Source organism: Mercenaria mercenaria, chromosome 2 (genome assembly GCF_021730395.1).
Source record: "Mercenaria mercenaria strain notata chromosome 2, MADL_Memer_1, whole genome shotgun sequence".
Classification (NCBI taxonomy): domain Eukaryota; kingdom Metazoa; phylum Mollusca; class Bivalvia; order Venerida; family Veneridae; genus Mercenaria; species Mercenaria mercenaria.
In genome coordinates, this window is record NC_069362.1 from 104,981,589 (window position 1) to 105,001,711 (window position 20,123).

Here is a 20,123-nt window from a genome sequence, read left to right on the forward strand (position 1 = left end):
ACAAAATGATAGAGGCCATTGATGGAAGTGCAGTGTAAGAACCACAACTTTACCTTACTTAGTTTTTGAATTATCTCCCTTTATTATACAAAATAAGGCTATACTACTATATGGATTTGATTCAAATTTAAAGTAGTTGTTCCACATCATCACCCACATCATATGACATAAGGTCCATCACTCTTGCACCTATATAGTTGCTAATAAACAGATAGAACTGGTGCTGTTAACTGAATTTGAGGGACACTTATATAGCAGTTGATCTAGACCTATAAACAAATTGAATCGTGATCAAAATTCATCCTTCATCCCTTTGTTTATTTTTAGGTTATTGCCTTTTTTCAACAGTATTTCAGTTATGTAACATCTGGCAGTTAACCTAACTGGTTTTCCTGGATTCTGTACCAGTACTTACCTGTCCTCTGCAAGTAACTGCCAACTTCCCCACATGAATTAGAGGTGGAGCACAAATCATTTCAAAAACAATGTTTTTTTTATCAATCATAAGTGAACATACGCCTAATCTGGGGAACAAACTTGTAACCATGTGATCCATAGATCTGCACTCTCCCTATTGAGCTAAGCGGACGTTTCTTTATCCCTGGTTCATGTGGAGAAATGTCAATTACTTGTTGAGATTAAGACAAGCTCGAAAGTTCATTGGTCCAATGTTAAGTAACTAAAACACTGTAAATGGTGTTACACCCATTTCAGACAAAAGAATGTTCATCCTACCTCATCAGTTTGTTTTATTTTTGTTGGGTATAATGTCAGTTATGTCACACCAGAACAATTTCCAACTTTTGATAATGGAACATTATTTCAAGACCGGGTAAGTACCTGGGTAGAACCATTGACATTCTGTACGTCAGCTGGATGACTTTCTAACGCGGCAGGATTACCTCATCATTTTAGTGACAGTATGAACAGTTTGGTAGGCTTAGATAAAACAGTAGTTGTTAATGTCACGGGCTGACCTGCAGCCCTGACCGGGAATCGAACCCATAACCTCTCACACCTATGGCGGACAATCTACCACGTCGCTATAAAAGCTAACTCTATAGCAAGGACGTATAAGTGCACCCTTATACTCTACCCTACTACATTTATTATTAACTAAAACAATTTAAAGTTCTATAAGGCTTTTATTTTTATGTTAAAACATGAAAAATGGTGTCTAAATAGAAAATAGGCATATTAAACAGTTAGAAAAGCGCCAAAAATAAATAAAAAAATATACAATGCAATTTGAAAACACTAAATATTCAATATCATGATTTAATATATATTATATTCGTTCCCAGTATCAAGAAAACAAACTATTCAATACACCTTTCAACACTTGTTAGTCTATGTCCTATTTGTTCATTCAAATGAGATTTTCTAACTGTGTGTCAGAAGTAAATTGTTCACCACGAGAATCTACGTCTATCAAAGTCACGGCACTGGATGTAATATTTTTTCTTAAATTGTCACCAAAATATTTACTATTACTAATACTGTTCATTGTTTCCGAGTTTAGTTTATTTCCATAACAATTTTTGTCATTTTCAAGATGTCCAACATTTACATATGACACAGACGAAGAGGGTGTTATTATATTTGGAGTTTTAATGTTGCTACTGAGAATGGAATTTACTTTCACTGGGTCAGACTTGCTTTGCTTCCCTTTGTTTCCTTCTTCTAAGCTAATGCTCGCAGTGTTTTTACTGTTTGCTCTTTGCAGATCAGATATACACATCTCATTTTCATGTCGAATATTTATATGTTTTGTAAGATTGCCCTTTAATGCACAAGCATATGGACAATATGGACATTTATTTGGCTTTTCACCTGAATGCAAAATAACATGTCTCTTAAGATCTTGTTTTTCGTAAAATTTCTTCCCGCACTTGTCACAATTAAACTTCTTTTCACTTGTATGTCGCTTCATGTGCGTTGACAAATGACCCTTCCTCAATGTTTTCCCACAAACTGTGCAAGTTTCAACATAATCTGGATCATGACGGCGCATGTGCGTTTTTAAGTGCTGGTGCAGTTTAAACGTACTCCCACATACATCACACCTGTGTGGACGAGTATCACTATGTAAAGACTTCTTGTGTTGCACAAGGTTACCCATATGTTTTAACACAGCTCCACAGAGGTCACACTGATAACCAGATTTCAGTTCACTATGCATGTTGAGGTGATGGGTATTTAGCGCATGTTCTGTAAAGATGAAAGTACATGTACAGTTAAACTAGTTAAAAGCTTAATGTTTGTCCTATATCCCAGCAAAACAAAAATCCTGCATGAAATGTATTATTTGCATTTAAACTGCTGACAGTGATTAAAACAACAGTCATGATACTCAATCAAATGTCAATGTCAACAGTTCATGAAAACAAAATTTAAAATACTTAAGGATACTTAATTCCAATAACAATAAATAGATGACTGAGGGAATGGACATATCTTGACTTACTCAAGGAAAATAAACTTACTGTCAGCAAACTGTTTTCTACATATATGACAAGCAATGACTTCCAGTTGTTGTTTCCTCTTTTTTTCCTCTTTCTTCTTCTTCAATGCTTCCTCCGAATGAATTCTAGCAGTGTGCCGTTTTAAGTGTTGCTCACTTGCTGCCACTTTCCCACATATTCTACAACTGAAATTAGTCCGCCTCTCAGCCATATTAGCAAGCTGCTTCAGCTTGTATCTATCCAAGTTCTTACTCTGTGTTATACTGTTGGCAGATCTTAATCTTCGATTGGTTCTTTCATTTGTTTTAATACATATATCACTATCAACACTTTGTTCTATTTTTCCATTTATATTTCCTTCCAATGACTCTTTCTGTAGGTTTTCTCTTGGCTGCTTGTCCTGCATGTTTTCCTTGTGCAATGTCTCTACCGTGTTCACCTTTGTGTTTCTTATGGACGAGTCTTCATCTATTATATCCTCTATCTTTTCGCTGCTACTTTGTACAACCGTTCCAATCATAGTTTTAGATACACTGTTTTGTTCCAATTGGTCTAGACTGCAGTTAGAATTGTTCCCATTTTCACTGGCCGTAAGGTCTCTGTATTCACTTGTATCTGCATGCTGGTTTTTGTTCTTTCTGCAAAACTTTTTTCCTCCAAACTTTGTGCCATTGTTTACATACTGTCTTTTCCTTGCCTGCCTTTTTCCTTTACTATGCAGTTCTGAAAAATACTGTGGCAATGTCAAAAATAGCAAATAAAAGCTTTCATCCCATATCTGTTTCCATAGAATCACAAGCAATTGGAGACCTCAAACGGTGCACAGTTATCATCAATGACTGTATGAATAGAAACAAACTTAAAGTAAACACTTCAAAAACTGAATTTATTATGTGTGGTAGCAAACCTCAAATGAACAAATGTTTTACAAATTTGATTAACATTGCTGGTGATGATATCAAAAGTGAAAGCACAATTAGATATCTTGTTGCATTTCTGGAAAATGCATTTCTTGACAAAACCTTTGACTTTAAAATCATGTAAATCGCAAATGTTGCACAGCCATGTTGAACTACCTACGAATTAAGAACATCTGAAATTTTAGTTTTGTCTCTAGTAAGGATTTAGTTTAAGATACTTTTTTTTCATGTATAGCTGTCACACTGGCAGAGCACCAATGTATTTAACAGAACTGATTACAGAGTATGTTCCTAGTAGACAAGGTTTGAGATCATCAGAAAATTCTGAATGTTGTATAATGTTGTTCTATTCAACAAGTGCAAAACGTTTAATGATCAAATTTTCTATATTATTGGTCCAAAAGAACTGCCGTTAGAACTACCCAAAAATAAATCACTCGATACGTTAAAAAATCTTAAGACATTGTATTTCAGACTTCATGGAATTGTTTTAAATTTTTTGATAATTGTTTTATACAGGATAACAGCAGGTGATAGTTTTTAGATTTTTGTAAGAACTTGGCAGAGGACTTGTGATCAAACATATTTTGTTCAATTTTGATGAAGATCAGATGAGAAATGTACGACTTAGAGCGCGGACAAGAGTAAAAAGGCCAATTTTCAGTAATTCAACGGCCATAATTCTGAAGTGCCTTGGTGAAGTTTGGTGTAATTTGGATGAGAAATGTTCAACTTAGAGTGCGGACAAGAGTAAAAAGGCCGATTTTCGGTAATTCAAGGGCCATAACTCCGAAATGCCCGGGCTGATTTGGCTAGTTATCGAACATGGCCGAGGTCTTATGGTCAAACACATTTTGTTAAAGTTAGGTGAAGATCAGATGAGAAATGTTCGACAAGATTTGTGACAGACAGACACACACACAGAGTGGGGTAAATCAATGTCTCCCACACCACTGTGTGGTGGGAGACATAATGATAAATGATGGCACCATCAATCCGGGAGTTTGAATCTCTATATGCAGCCCATCTGGGTGTAACATGCAGGCTTTAAGCACTGGTAATTGGCAGTAAGGGTAAAATGACCTATAGGGGCAGGGGGTCATGACTGTTTGTTTAAATAAAGTAATTATCATTATTATTATTATACATAATATCATTATTATTATTATTATGTACAATGCCACTGAATATGTCATTGTATTGAAATACATGTAGGCATTTAATCAAATTATGCAGCGTCAGTTTCAGTCAATTGTGAAAACTGATTTATAACAAATATTGTCAACACTTACGTGAAATCAGACTGAAAACTGAAATATATAGTTGCTTTTCTGACATAATCATTAGCTAATTAATATAACAGAAAGCACAAAACTTACTACATTTCTTTAAAGTATCCAATGCTAATTTTTCATCATGTATCATCAAATCAACCAAAAACTGTAAGTCTTGATGTACACCTGAAAAAGTATGAAACAGTCATGTTCTATTTTTCAACATAAACATTATCAATTTAACAAGAGCTGTCAGTGGACAGCGCGCTCGACTATTCTCAGTCCTTGATAGTATAATATAAGTTGAGTAAAACTTTAACATTACAGTAAGCATATTCTAAGTCGAAAAGGGGCCATAATTCGATCAATATGCTTGATAGAGTTGCCTCCTCCTTTTAACAGACAGACTGGGGTCATGATGTTAAACAAGTATGCAAAATATGAAAGCAATATCTCAATGGACTTTGAAAATATTTGGGGTGGTACGCAAACTTTAACATTTGTGTGATGCTCACGCTAACGCTGACGCCGAATAGTCGAGCTAAAAAACAGAGGGTAAACTTTTCTTTTCAAACATATCAATCTTGTATGCCTAATATTTTTTCATCGCAAGTACATTCAACTATTATCAAGTGGCAAGTTTTAGATATTCTAAACAAGGAACCAAGGTAAGAAGAAGACAAATTCATGACTTTTCATATATATGAAGTTTCTGACAGCAGCTGCTAAAATCTGGTGTGCTGTTAATATAAAGACAATCAACTGTATATAAAACATTACAAACATATTTGCCGCAAACTTACAAATGCATGTGCTTAACACATGACATTACCGATAATTATATTTTGGAATTTTCATGATCCTAGTTGATGTACAGTGTTCTAGATTTTCAGCATTTTCATAATCAATCAAACTGCACTACTCACATTTGAAAATTCCAATTTGCCAACAAGATTGTCTAAAATATTGCCAAAGCTCTTGTTCTTGCCTTGATGTCAGGTATAAGATGAATGGCTTGTGTATATCTTCCATTTCCTGTGAGAAAAGAGACACATATGTGTTAAGTTTCAAATATGTACAACCAACAAAGCACTGAGCAAAGATTTCAATATCTCTAGGTCAATCACCATGACACTTTGTGAAAATGCATTAAAACTATAAAAAATAATTTGGTTTGGTTATGAGAGATACAGAGGGGTTCTGCATGTTGGAATAAAAATGTTTTCTACAACATAGAATTTGATTAATTTCTATTACATCAGAACTTCAAAATGTAATCAGAAAAATAGGCAAATAAAAAAGATATGGGTGTGTGTCTGATTTTTTGCTAGACTGATTTGAAAAATTTGGACCCTACAATTTTCTTATAATGGAAGTATATGGGAAAATCACAATTTTGATGACATTTTTGCAAGAATTTTTCTACAATGTAGATTTTACTGACACCTCTCATGATTATAAGCTAACATACAATCTATGATATAGTGAAATAGTATGTATAGGTTTGTGTGCTTGTTTTTAGGAAATCTGACCATGATAAAAGAGACATGCACATTTCAAGCTGATTTTGAACCATTATTTGGTTTTATTAAACATATCAAACTTTTTAAAATCATGTTATCTCTAGGAAGATAGTAGCATTGCTATATTAATAATTTTGCCTACAGGTTGCCATTTATTCATAAAAAGATTTTCGTTCCATATACCAAGTCCAGGCTTTATTCTACGTTATCCGGATAATTGACATAACATCTTTACTTCCGGTTTATCAGATGTGCACAACTACTTGAAAGTGACTTATTTTGACTTAATTACAAGATATTACCGGGTATACAAATATTACTAAATTTAAGTTTAAACTGATATGTATCCCTACACTTAATCATATATAGGAAAGTCTAACCAGATTTTCTGTTTTGACATTACAGAATAAATCCTGTGACCTGGTATTTCCAGAAAAGGGATTGGGGCTGGCGAGATTAACCGATTTAGCGACAGTGTAAAATACTAACGATTACTTTTTGCAGAAGATAACCACTTAGGATAACTCTTACTTTCTCACAATAAAAATACTATTTTACGAACTTGACAAAAAATCTTACATATTATTTGTTTACCATGAAAAATGCAAATATGTCACAACACACCGAAATACAGTGAAACACCACTCCCTCGAGCATCGATGACTCGAGTACCCGGGCTGGCTCAAGCAATTTATGTGGTCCCAGCTGATTTCCTTCTATTTTCCATTTGAAATTACCATGGCTGGGTAGTTTTACTGATCAAATATCCATCAATTACTGATTACTTAAAACATCTTTTTAGCTGGATCGAGAAGATAGTTATGAGATCTTAGTACCTTAATCAGCAGTTGTTTACATTCAAAAGAAGGAAATAATATAGCCAGTTTTCATAAAATTGAGACGAAAATTTTGTTATGCACTTGTTGATAAAAAATAATAATAATAAAGTCTTAGTTGTTTCTTCACATGTGCCATTTACAAATTACATATTGAAACGTCAATCATAGATAACGCTTGTAATACTTTTTTTTTTAAATGTCATAAGTATGTTATTATTACCTATCACTGTTTAGTCTGCAAAAGGTCCTGATGACAATTGAAACTGGTAAAACAAACTTCTATTTCTTCGTATGCTGGTCAATGTTTAGGTCGCTCGAAACCATGGATAACTTGAGCAGTTTGCTCATCCCCTTGTGACCTAGAACAAGCCGTGTTTTACTGTATAAAATAAGTAAATTTAGTCAAAACATGAAATAAAAAGAAAATTTGTTTTACATGTAAGGTCAAACTATCTTTTACTAGTAAACACCATGTCTTACTTTTTCACTTTTGGCTATGCCAATTGAGAAAATATTGCAGTGCTAACTTGTGAAAGGTATTTCAATTTTACTGTGACAGAAATAATTATCCTCTACATATCACACTTTCCAGTTTTTTTATTATCAGTTAGACTTGATCCATAAGGTTTTTAAATACCAAACAGACAGTCACTGTCTTAGATCCTATTGAAACAGTATCTGAATACAAAGAGCTATAGATATAAATAGATCGGCAACTTGAAAGTCATTCAGAGCAAATCTCGCCAACTTCACATGGCAACTGAATGAGATCTTATTTTACCGGTGTAAGAAACAGACAGCAGAAGGAAAAAAATCTGTATTGTGAAAAACTTCCTATCAGATCCTTTGTTTTACTTAATAATGATAATGGTGTTTTTGTGCCCCCCGCCCCCATGAGTGGTGGGGGCATATAGATTTGGTCTTGTCCGTGCGTCCGTCTGTCTGTGCATCCGTCCGTCCGTCTGAAGTTCGTGACGCGCCTAGCTCGAAAAGTATTTGATATAAATTGATGAAACCTTGCATGAGTCTTTATCATGATATGAACTTGCGCACCTCCTATTTTTCGTCTGGCTCCGCCCCCTATTTTTAGAGTTATGGCCCCTGAAATAGTCAAAAATGCACATTTTTACCTTATGACACGCCTAGCTCAAAAAGTATTTGATATAGATTCATGAAACCTTGCATGAGTCTTAATCATGATATGAATTTGCGCACCTCTTATTTTTCATTTGGCTCCGCCCCCTATTTTCAGAGTTATGGCCCCTGAAATAGTCAAAAATGCACATTTTTAGCTTGTGACATGCCTAGCTCAAAAAGTATTTGATATAGATTCATGAAACCTTGCATGAGTCTTAATCATGATATGAACTTGCGCACCTCCTATTTTTCATCTGGCTCCGCCCCCTATTTTCAGAGTTATGGCCCCTGAAATAGTCAAAAATGCACATTTTCACCTTGTGACATGCCTAGCTCAAAAAGTATTTGATATAAATTCATGAAACCTTGCATGAGTCTTAATCATGATATGAATTTGCGAACCTCCTATTTTTCATTTGGGTCCGCCCCCTATTTTTAGAGTTATGGCCCCTGAAATAGTCAAAAATGTACATTTTCACTTTGTGACGCACCTAGCTCAAAAAGTATTTAATATAAATGGTTGAAAACTTGCATAAGTCTTAATCATGATATAAACTTGCACACCTCTAATTTTTTGGCTGGCTCCACCCCCTGTTTTTAAAGTTATGGCCCCTGAAATAGCAAAAAAATGCACTTTTTCACCTAATTATGTGCCTAGCTCAAAAAGTATTTGATGTAAATTCAGAAAACCTTGCTGGAGTCTTTATCGTGATGTGACCTTGCACACTTGGCATTCTTCTTAAGAATCTTAGCTCTTATTACAGAGTTATGGCCCTTGAAATAGCCAAAATAGTGGATTCTTTGTGATGCACATAGCTCAAAAAGTATATGGCCTAGAATAATGAATCCTTTTCATAAAATGTTTGTTGAGGCTATACCCTCAAACTGAGACTACAAACATTTGAATTATTGACCCTTATTTGTGACAAATGTACCAGTGGGGGGCACACCCTGTGTCCTACAGACACATTCTAGTTTAATGTTATCGCTGTTTTCTACATGGGAAAGGAATGAATATATAATTGAAGTCTGAGAAATCAGCAGTTGTTTGAAAATTGGACCCGATTTGCTTTATTACGTACCGTCCATATTGCCAGTGTAATACTTTAATATTAAAGTGTCTGTTGATTTAACACAGTGATACAAGCTAACATGAGATTATCTCTTGTTGCCATTCTGTGTATTTTATATTTATGAAAGGCATAGGCTGGGGCTACCTAGACCAAAGGTCTACGTAGCTGGTTCTGGCTACCTAGACTAAAGGTCTAGGTAGCCGGCTATATATATATATATATATACATATTGTATATGAATATACATGTAAGGCACTAAGGTAACCGGTCTTAATAAACTATTATAAAGGATCATTGTTAGTTCAATAAATTACATTTCTTGTGATTTATTATTTACTACATGTATTTGTGATTTACTTGTTAAATATTTCACTGCTACCTAGCCACTGCCTTTATGAAAATGACCTTTTTCAGCCTTTTTGAGAGAAAAACAATGTTTTTAAAACACTGGATTTGTTAATATTTAATTATTTAACTTTTTAGTCCAGTCACTGAAAGTAGTTGAACTAATCCGACGCCTACAGTTTGTTTTATATTGTGACGGTCAAACGGTGTCAGCAAGTGTCAGAAATTAAAAAGAAGCCACTCAGCGACAGTCTAGTGCCCTACATATGTGTCCCAAAAAAGGTTTGTAACCTTAAAAAAATATTGACATATTGAAACAGCAATATAAATTGTCATCAAGCATGTCATTTGACATTGTTCTTAACTTTGGACGACTGACTTCTTTGGCTAGCCTAGGAGGTTATAATGCAGTTATTCGGTCAAAAATGTGCTTCAGTGGTGTAGTCAAAAGAAGTACCTTATAAATAAATTCTAATTTTTCCATTTTTTGCTCACTTGCACGTAAATCTGGGGTCAAATGGGCATTATTTCACTCATGGAATGATTTTTACAGGCTAATATTCACAAGTTTACGAGTTGTTTACTTGAAAACGAAAGTAGGGTGTTTATTCTGTGGACCACTTTCTGAAATGTGGCAATACAAGAGTACCCGACTTCAGCTGACTTGCATTTCACTGCATACATTTCAACACCCCTTTTTCTTTTCGTTTTTTTTAAGCAAATGTATAGATACATCTATCTATTAAATTTATACTGCCTCACACCTCTCACGAGTATTATGGGCAGGGTCACAGACACTTGGGGGTCAGAACCTGTCCCTCACTCCCAATCCGCCCCTGCCAACATTCAACCAATATATTTTCGCTTTTAAATCAAACTGAGCACATGTCTCGATCATACAACAACTTCTGTTACCATTTCGATATGTTTAAAAAATCTCCCATATGCTATCAATGCTCAGAAAAACTAAAGACAACTTACTCCGAGCGTTTTCAACACAAACTAGCTTGTCCAAGGAATAGGAGAATAGATCCCAGCTTGATGTCAAATTAACTACACAGAGCCGGGACACAGACAATATCGTTAGTGGTTAAAATAAAAATACTCGCCCATGACGTCAACTGCCGCAGTGGCCGAGAGAGTACAGACGCTGGTTCTGTTAGCTTACTTTTGGGCAGGGCCACGGGTTCGCTCCGAGCTATGGGCGATCTTTTTTTTCCTTTTTTAGGTATTTTTTTTTATATCTTGAGAATATATTGTTTAAAAAGAAAATGAAAATATTATATTAGAAAAAGAAAAAAAGAATGCCCGAAGCGCGGAGCGAACCCGTGGCCCTGCCCAAAAATATTCTTTCAAACCCAGCGTCTGTACTATCTCGACCATCGCGGCTGTTGACTTTTTAAGCAAGTATTTTTATTTTAACCGCTAACGATATTGTCTGTGTCCCGGCTCTGCATAGTAAATTTGACTGCGCAACATCAAGCTGGGATCTATTCTCCTATTCCTTGGACAAGAAAATCGTGTTTACATTGCGAAGTAAGTTGTCTTTAGTTTTTTTTAGCATTGATAGAGTATGGGAATTTTTCAAACATGTTGAAATGGTAACAGAAGTCGTTGGATGATCAAGACATGCGTGCTCAGTTTGTTTTAAAAAAACAAAAATGTATTGACTGAAGGTTGTCAGGGGCGGCATGGGAGGAGGGGTGCTGACCCCCAAGTGTCTGTGGGCAGGGTGCGTGTTGCTGATTAGTACAGAATAAAAGAATAAAAACTGAAAAACAGTTCTTTCAGCAATAATAAGAAAGTGAGTGACGAATGTTGTTAAAATGTTTAAAGAATAGAGTAAAAGGATAAAAACAATTGCAGTTTACTTAATAACTGAGCTGGGCCACTGCCTGCTTGAAGGACTCAAGGTCAGGCAGGGTTGCAATGTATATTGGTATATAGCCTAGGAAAATCTGCAAATGGCGTAGGCTTAATAAGGGGACGTAATTCTTTGAAATGAGAAAAATAAATAAAATCCGTTTATCTCGTCATTATTCCGGATTATTCCGTACCAACCACTTTTCCAACAAAAATCATAAATTCTAACACGATCCGATTCATTTTCCTATTAAACAAAGAAGGCTGGAAACAGTGAATTATTAAACAACAATTCACTGCTCTGACGTCACAATTATTACGTCATAGCGTCAAGCGGCGTAGCGGCCCCGACTGAAAACGGGCAAATATTTAATGCATGCCGACAAGGATGTACTTTAAAGTCCTTAATAACGTGTTAGAATCGAAATAATATATCTCATTTAGTGATTTGCTCTTGAATAAATCATTGTTTGTCGTTCAGATGCGTAACATTATATCACTCGGGCTGCGCCCTCGTGATATAATTCCTTCGCATCTGAACTCCGAACAGTGATTTATTCAGCGACAAATCACCGATGAGATATATTATTTCTTAAATATTTCATTCGTTTAATATCTGTTATGAATATGTGTTTATTTATTATGGTTGCATATTTCTGCCACGAGATAGTTAGGTAGCTATCGCGATACTTTTTAAAAATTATATTGATAAAGCGTAGTTTTCTGAAAAGATTATCTCAATAGTGTAAGGTTTCATGGAAATATTATTGCGATACTTTGCATTATTTTCTCGATACTTTTTGTTTAAGTGCCCACAACTGCCATTTATTAGTTAGATTACCTTTCTCGATACTTTCAGAAGTTATCTTGATACTAGACCTTTCTAACGTAAACGTAAATCGGAAACGGATTACTGAATTCGTAAATGTTATTTGCAAATAATGGTCTAAGGGAGATACTATTGCATTACTATTGGATGACATTGTCTCCGCTAGACCACAAATTAGCCTAAAATTTTACGAATTCAGTATTCCGTTTCGTAATTACGTTTACGTTAGAAAGGTCTATTTCGAACTTTTCTGAAAAGTTTATTGTAATAACCTAAGGTTTCATGGAAAGAAAAGGCATATCGAGAATAAATAATTTATTGCGATAATGTTTTCAAAAAAATGTACAACTTTGTTGGAAAGTTTAAAATATTATCGTGATAGTTACTGAACATCTTGCGGCAGCTGCAAGCATTAACGCGAAATTTTGCGCAAAAACATTTTCAGGAAATGAATGAAAATATCTAGAAAATATTATTCATTGCTGAAAATCAAATGTTTTCAGAAAAAAAATGCACATATTTCCTGGAAAGTTTACAAATTATCGTGATAGCTACCTAGCAATCTCGTGGCAGAAATATGCCACCATAATTTATGCTTATTAAAGTGTCTTTTTTTACAAACAAATATGCGCTTATTTATGTAGTTTAATACATGTTCGAAGACGGCCTTATTAGGTGTACAGCACATCTACATCTACATCTACATTACGTGTTAATATAACAAAACAAGATTGTACCACGACCAGGTTGCAAAATATCTCTTGATAATATTGTGAATGATTATACTAATTTGTTTTGTCAGCGGAAGAACATTAACTTTATTTTGTGTTTTATTTCCTTTAGATCGTACTCTTGGCAAAAATCTTTTCCTCGCTGAATCTTTTCTTTTGTCGTTCTGTCGTATAAATAGCAAAACTGTTTCCAAGTTCAATCTACGAAATGACATGGACTCTTCCATTTCAATTTTGTCATTACTTTCACAAAAGCGCGCACCGATGTAAGGCTCATCGCGGAAATAGCTTAGTGACAGCACTTTCGTTTTCGTCGGGTAAATTTTATTGAGTTTTACTAATTGAAGGCTCCTTTCAATCAAAAGCAAAAGAACAAGGTAAAACTCATTAAAAAGATAACCGATGACAACGAAAATACCGTCACTCGTCACTGTTTATTAACATTTTCGGCGATGAATGCTCCGCCGACACGATATCTTGAAAAACATCTCTTTTGTGAAAGCTTTGACCACTGTGCATTTCTTATTTTCATACATTCGTCAAACATATGACTGCTTATTACGTACACAATAGAAGAGCCCAAACTAAGACCAATATGCTATAAATACCACTTTAAAAAGAACGGATTCTTCTTCTATATTTCAATAGCCGCAAACACCGCAGGGCCAGTCCGCTATTCCCCTTTTAGGAGTCGCCACAGCTAAGAAAAACAACAACACTAAAACAACATATTTTTATGTACAATTTAAGATGATGGATGTTGATCAAACTTGGTATGTAGCATCATTGAACTGGCCTTTCTTAATGAAATATGTGTCTTTGAAAATATCTAGTTGGGAAGCATAGAAAGCAACTAAGCAAAATAATAACAGACTCGGTTTGATTGTGTCAGTTCTTGCGAGGTGATGAATTGTGCAACAACCCCACGTCCACTAGCAAAGGCTTAAGCGGAATTCTATTACATTAAACTTGAACGTTCTCCATGATCCTAAAAGATCAGAAAATACAAAAATCGTGGAGACTTTTCACAGCCGCCGAGTTTGTTCTACCACTTATGCTTGGTCCCTTTTATGTGCTGCCAGAGCTAAAAATGAAGAAAAGAAAACTTCTCCTTATGAACCACTATATGGATTTTGACCAAACTAGATCTGTCCCATTCTTGTATGACCCACCCTCCGGTTTGTTTAGAATATTCTGCTTCAGCCCTATTAGGAGTCAAAAGATCGAAAGATCTTGAACAATTTCGTCTTATAACACACTAAATGGATCTAAACCACACTTGATCAGAAGCATTCTGGTATTGTCCTCTCTAAAGTTTGTTCAAAAGGTTATGCCTCAAGATGAACGTGACCGTGACCATGACATACTGACCTTCATTATAACATCATCTACGTTCAAAACGCAAGCATTCTATGACGTCTGAAGGTTGTAAACCGAGGAGTGCTCAAGGTATCGACTGGACACTGTTCTTAGATTCAAGGTCTTAGCGACCTTGGCCTTTGACACAAAAATCAAATTGCACAGGAAATCATCACACGAAGTTCAGCGGCTATATGACTAAGTGTTCTCTAGTTACTGACCGGAGACACTTCCCAGTCAGTGTGACCTTGAGTTTTGACGTATTGGACCCCAAAAACATAAGTCATATTAATCTGCTGATTACAGGCAATCTGCCAACGAAGTTTCAATGCAGCATGCCATGTTTGACCTTGGCTCTTGACTTATTGACCATAAAACGATAGGGTCATAGACTGATCACAGTCCACGACTCTGTGAAGTTTTATGTGAATTTAAGTTACACTATTCTTCAGTTACTAAAAAGAAGTACGTGTAAAATGGATAAGACGGATTGACGAACGGACTAACCGATATGAGCAAAACAAAATGCCCTTTTTCTTTTGAAAGGGGGCATAAACAGAATCCAAGTGAAATCACCGGAACCTACGACGATGAAAGTCGAAACATCGACGGCAAAAGTCGAAACCACCACAAGTATGAAAATTGAATGCTCGAAATGAGGATGATGAAAATATATGATTTCGCGTTTTCACGATCGAGATTTCGTGTTTTTTTTTGTTGTTGTTGTTTTTTAATCGACTTTCCTCTTCATAGTCGTGGTTTCGACTTAATCGTTTTTGTTTCGACATTTACTATATCGGTTTTGACTTTCGACTTCCTGTTGCGCCTGTCATTTACTTCAAATCAACACCTTTTGTTACATTAACCGTCATAGCTTCTATGTACCTTTCAAAAATATTGAGATACTGTTTTGACTTTGGTGAAACTTCAGAATGTTATTAGATCTAATTATATATTTCCTTGCTGTATGAGACATTTCATTAATGTACTGATAGTGTTATAACAGCGCTAGAATTAGCAAAGGGTACATTACAAATTTAAGTTTCTGATGATTTGGGTTCCACAGAATTTTTTTTTAAGAATTATCATAAGATTGTGTGCGTAACTGTGCATAATTTCTACAGTTCCATAGCATTTACCTTGATGTGCCCCTGCCTAGCTACGGATGACACAGAAACATGCCAGAGGATGCGTATGTATTTATAGCGCCAAGAAAGTGTGTGCACACCGGTCATTTAAAGTGGTTCGGATTTTTTGTCGCCACCTAGTGTGGCTAAAGGAAAACTAAGGTGCACAGAATGCAATCAAGCAAAATAATTGCAGATCCGACTTGACTGTATCTGTTCAGGTGAGCTAATGAGAAATAATGGTTAACATGTTACAATACAAAGGAATTAATGAGACGCATAATTGGAAACCAGTTCCCAAAGTGGATTACAGAAAAGAAAAGACGTTGAGCATTACAATATATATATGTAATGGTTAAAACATTTCCAAAATAAGTTTTTTTCCAAATGGCAGCACTTCCGCTAATTAACGTTAACGACCCTATATATTGTTTAAAATTGCAGTAAAGTTTTTGACATAACTGTCAAAATTTACTATCTATCTATCTATCTATCTATCTATCTATCTATTTATACTGCAGCGCTCCTCTCTGCGAGTATTATGTGCAGCTTTACTGTCAGAGATTCCAACTTTAAGTACAAAGATGGCCAATATATGATTTTATACGCGCATTTATGACACGAGTCTTACATGTGTAAATCGCATGAAAATAGGGGAGCACAGCGAATAATTAGTCGTTTAGTTTTTGGGGGACATTAATTTAAATCATAATTTTACAAAATGTGAAAGATACCATAACTTACGACTGAGCAAGGTGTACACGAAATTCCGAGTTACAAAGTCGAAATTTCGAGTTATTTAACTAGGAATTTCTAGTTACATATATCACGAAATTTCGACTTAGCAGCTCCAAAATTTCAAGTTGCTGACTACTATATAAAGGTCCTGGCCACGGTTCGGTACTATGTGTAGCCTTCATATAACCTTAATTATAATGTCATGAAACATTAACGTGCAGCGTTCACTCTTTTAACCACGTTAAATTTTGGAAGGTTTTCAACCCAGTTTGAGTCACATGAAAATAAATATACACATACCCTGCATGAGTCAGGCGGGTACCTGGGTAGCTCTAAATTTTGAGGACATGTCATAAAAGGTGTAGTGTTCGAACTCTAAAAGACTAAATATTTCAATGTTTTTCAGCAAATTTTACTACATAAGAATACATAAAAGTAACCTATTTCGACAGTCGGACGTACAAATTTTAAGGATAAAAGCAAGTTCTATGTCGAAATTTCAAGATACGTAACTTAGTCAAAATTTTAGTATCTAAAAAATTCAAGTTAATAAATTAAGACGTCTCGCACTAATGCTCTTCCGCAGAAATATGTTAATGATCATATTAAACTGGGCGTGGCAATACGTGTATTTAAAGATAATATTTACTTGATTATTTTTCTTTTTGCATAAAACGACAGAAAAACATACAAAACAAAGTCATTCACTTAAAAGTGATTCTGAAACGCGACGCTATATATTTTGCACAATGTAACAGTTTAATAATTGTGTCAATTTAATCTTACTTGTAGACGCTAAGGCAAGGTAAATGTATGTATGGCATATAATCCATTGAATTCGTGATTATCGTTCACCCGAACAATCTATCTCGTCACGTGACATTATTATACTTGTCTTTCACGAGATACCCGCCATTTTAGAGAAAACGTTGAAAAAAGAAATGAAGGTTTCGATGGAGGCCTTGAGAAACAAAAATCAAACAACACCAAATCATAGAAAGAAAGAGTTGTTTGACATGAAAATTGAACAGCATGTAAAACATGTATATTACTTTACGAAACAAGTGTCAGTATACTGATATAAACATTGAATTCCGGAAAAGGGCTGCCTAAAGGGGCTCCACTTCCGGACAGTTAAACGCCTTTAAAAACTCACCATTTTCAAAGAACAGTTACACATGTCCGTTTTGATGCATTTGCAATAGCGTGCGAGTGGTGAAATTTCGCATAACAAGGTGGAACACAGTTTTCAGCAATTGTTTATCTTTATTTCTTTACAAATGGCATTCATTTTCAAAGGGAGACAACTGTTCCCGATTATTTTAAGTACAAATGGCATTCATTTTCAAAGGGAAACAACTTTTTCCGATTATTTTAAGTAATCTTTGAGAATATGTTGTCTCCCTTTGAAAATGAATGCCATTTGTAAAGAAAAAAAGATAAACAATTGCTGAAAACTATGTTCCACCTTGCTACGTGAAATTTCACCACTCGCACGCTATTGTAAATGCATCAAAACAAACATGTGTAACTGTTCTTTGAAAATGGTGAGTTTTTAAAGGCGTTTAACTGTCCGGAAGTGGAGCCCCTTTAGGCAGCCCTTTTCCGGAATTCAATGTTTATATCAGTGTACTGACACTTGTTTCATAAAGTAATATACATGTTTTACATGCTGTTCAATTTTCATGTCAAACAACTCTTTCTTTCTATGATTTGGTGTTGTTTGATTTTTGTTTCTCAAGGCCTCCATCGAAACCTGAAAACACACATGCAAGAAGATAATGCAATATATGGCCGTGAGAAGACAGTATAACACCGAGGTAAAGAAATATATCTTTTATTCAATTTCAGCTCTCACAAAGTTGATGTTTTTCGCGTGCAGTGTCATATATACAAAAAGATGGACAACTCCTGCAGGTAATATACTGAATGTCAACAAAATTTCAAGCTGTTAAGTTTAAACTTATTTACTGATAAGTTACTCAAACAGCATTTGAAAAACTATCTGATCTTGTGCACGGTCTTTTCACTGTTAATATATTACTAGTCTTTCTTTTTAGAATAGTCTCCATCCCGAACACAACATGTATTACTTGATATTGAACAATGTATATCATTATTTGCTTAGACATGTACATTTATGCACTTTCAAACAATTCTGGTTTATGTAGGTAGATTTATTTCTTTATTTGCTTAGACATGTACATTTATGCACTTTCAAAAAATTCTTGTTTATGTAGGTAGATTTATTTCTCAAACTAGCTTGATATTATATATGTAAATATCTCTTCTGGCACACAAAATCAGTGTTTGTGATGAATGTATGATACTTTGATGTGGAAATGGAAATAAATTTAAAAAAAAAATTCAAGATGTACCCTGATAATGGTTCGACGCAAGTCTTGAACATTTACACTAAGTTTAGCACTAAGTGTATTTTCATGTGGTCTGTAACACACAGGTCTAAGGAAGCAGTATATTTACAGATTGTCCTTATATTTACAGGTCTAGGAAAGTGGTATATTTACAGATTGTCCTTATATTTAGGAGCCACGTAAGATAGATTTTATTTTGCAACATAAAGTCTTATGAGAAACATGCTAATCCTACCATCTTTGGTTTAAAACTGCTTAAAAGATGAATTAGTTACAGGTTTACCAGGAATATGGGGAGAAGTGCCATAGTTAAAAATATAAACACTATCATTAGGTTTTCCAACAGATAGGAAGGGTAGTCGAACTTATCCAACGTATACAGTTTGTTTTATATTATAACGGTCAAACTGTAATGGTGGCTGCAAAAGTCAGAAATTAAAAAGCAGCCACTCAGCGACAGTAAGCTTGTCTAATAGGAAGGGTTGCAAGCAACAAGGTACTTCACATTCAAGTTTAAATGGTACACAGCATGCCAAGGATATATGTTTTCTAATGAAAAAAATACCAAAAAGCCTTCTTTGAAATTTTTTGCTAATGCTAATTTTTAATCCGCCGCCACAAGTGGTGGGGGGTTATAGGAATGGTCTCCGTCCGTCCGTAACACTTTCGTGTCCGCTCCATATTTCCTAAACCCCTTGAAGGATTTTCATGAAACTTGGGTCAAATGATCACCTCATCAAGACGATGTGCAGAACCCATGAGTCAGCCACACCGGCTCAAGGTCAAGGTCACAACTCAAAGTCAAAGGTTTGAGCCTTCCATTTTGTGTCCGCTCTATATCTCCTAAACCCCTTCAAGGAATTTTATAAAACTTGGGTCAAATAATCACCTCATCAAGACGATGTGCAGAACCCATGAGTCAGTCATGTCGGCTTAAGGTCAAGGTCACAACTGAAGGTCAAAGGTTTTAGCCTTCCATTTCGTGTCCGCTCTATATCTCCTAAACCCCTTGAAGGCTTTTCATCAAACTTGGGTCAAATGATCACCTCATCAAGACAATGTTCAGAACCCACAAGTCAGCCATGCTGGCTCAAGGTCAAGGTCACAACTGAGGGTCAAAGGTTAGAGCCTTCCATTTTGTGTTCGCTCTATATCTCCTAAATCCCAGGAAGGATTTTCATCAAACTTGGGTCAAATGATCACCTCATCAAGGCGATGTGCAGAACCTATGAGTCAGCCATACCTGCTCAAGGGCAAGGTCACAACTCAAGGTCAAACGTTTTAGCCTTCCATTTCGTGTCCGCTCTATATCTCCTAAACCCTTCAAGGAATTTTATAAAACTTGGGTCAAATGATCACCTTATCAAAACAATGTGCAGAACTTACGAGTCATGCTGGCTCAAGGTCAAGGTCACAGCTTAGGGTCAAAGGTTCGAGCCTTCCATTTTGTGTCCACTCTGTATCTCCTAAACCCCTTGAAGGATTTTCATCAAACTTGGGTCAAATGATCACCTCATCAAGAGCT

At 35.4% G+C, this 20,123-nt stretch overlaps 1 protein-coding gene across 2 annotated transcripts; it reads right to left on the bottom strand.

Moving 5' to 3' along the window:
- Nucleotides 1-1,109: 1,109 nt before the first annotated feature.
- Nucleotides 1,110-11,556, bottom strand: LOC123564791 (zinc finger and SCAN domain-containing protein 2-like). 2 transcript variants are annotated; one of them, XM_045358615.2, is made up of 6 exons: nucleotides 11,448-11,556; nucleotides 7,242-7,400; nucleotides 5,586-5,694; nucleotides 4,765-4,845; nucleotides 2,487-3,188; nucleotides 1,110-2,211 (listed from the first exon to the last, which is right to left on the bottom strand). In XM_045358615.2, exons 3-6 carry the CDS (start codon nucleotides 5,689-5,691, stop codon nucleotides 1,370-1,372), a joined length of 1,731 nt encoding a protein of 576 aa, XP_045214550.2. In that variant the 5' UTR covers nucleotides 5,692-5,694; nucleotides 7,242-7,400; nucleotides 11,448-11,556; the 3' UTR covers nucleotides 1,110-1,369. The 2 variants fall into 2 exon arrangements, with proteins under 2 accessions (XP_045214550.2, XP_045214549.2); XM_045358614.2 differs by lacking the exon at nucleotides 7,242-7,400 and having other exon boundaries at nucleotides 11,448-11,554.
- Between the last annotated feature and the right edge of the window lie 8,567 nt (nucleotides 11,557-20,123).

Bases quoted from the DNA above. Each gene is read 5' to 3' on its own strand.
- LOC123564791 (XM_045358615.2), bottom strand. From the start codon at position 5,691: ATGGAAGATATACACAAGCCATTCATCTTATACCTGACATCAAGGCAA. The intron at 4,846-5,585 runs GTGAGTAGTGCA...ATACTTTTTCAG, and splicing joins GCAAATTGGAATTTTCAAAT to GTGTACATCAAGACTTACAG. The intron at 2,212-2,486 runs GTAAGTTTATTT...TCATCTTTACAG, and splicing joins TAGAAAACAGTTTGCTGACA to AACATGCGCTAAATACCCAT.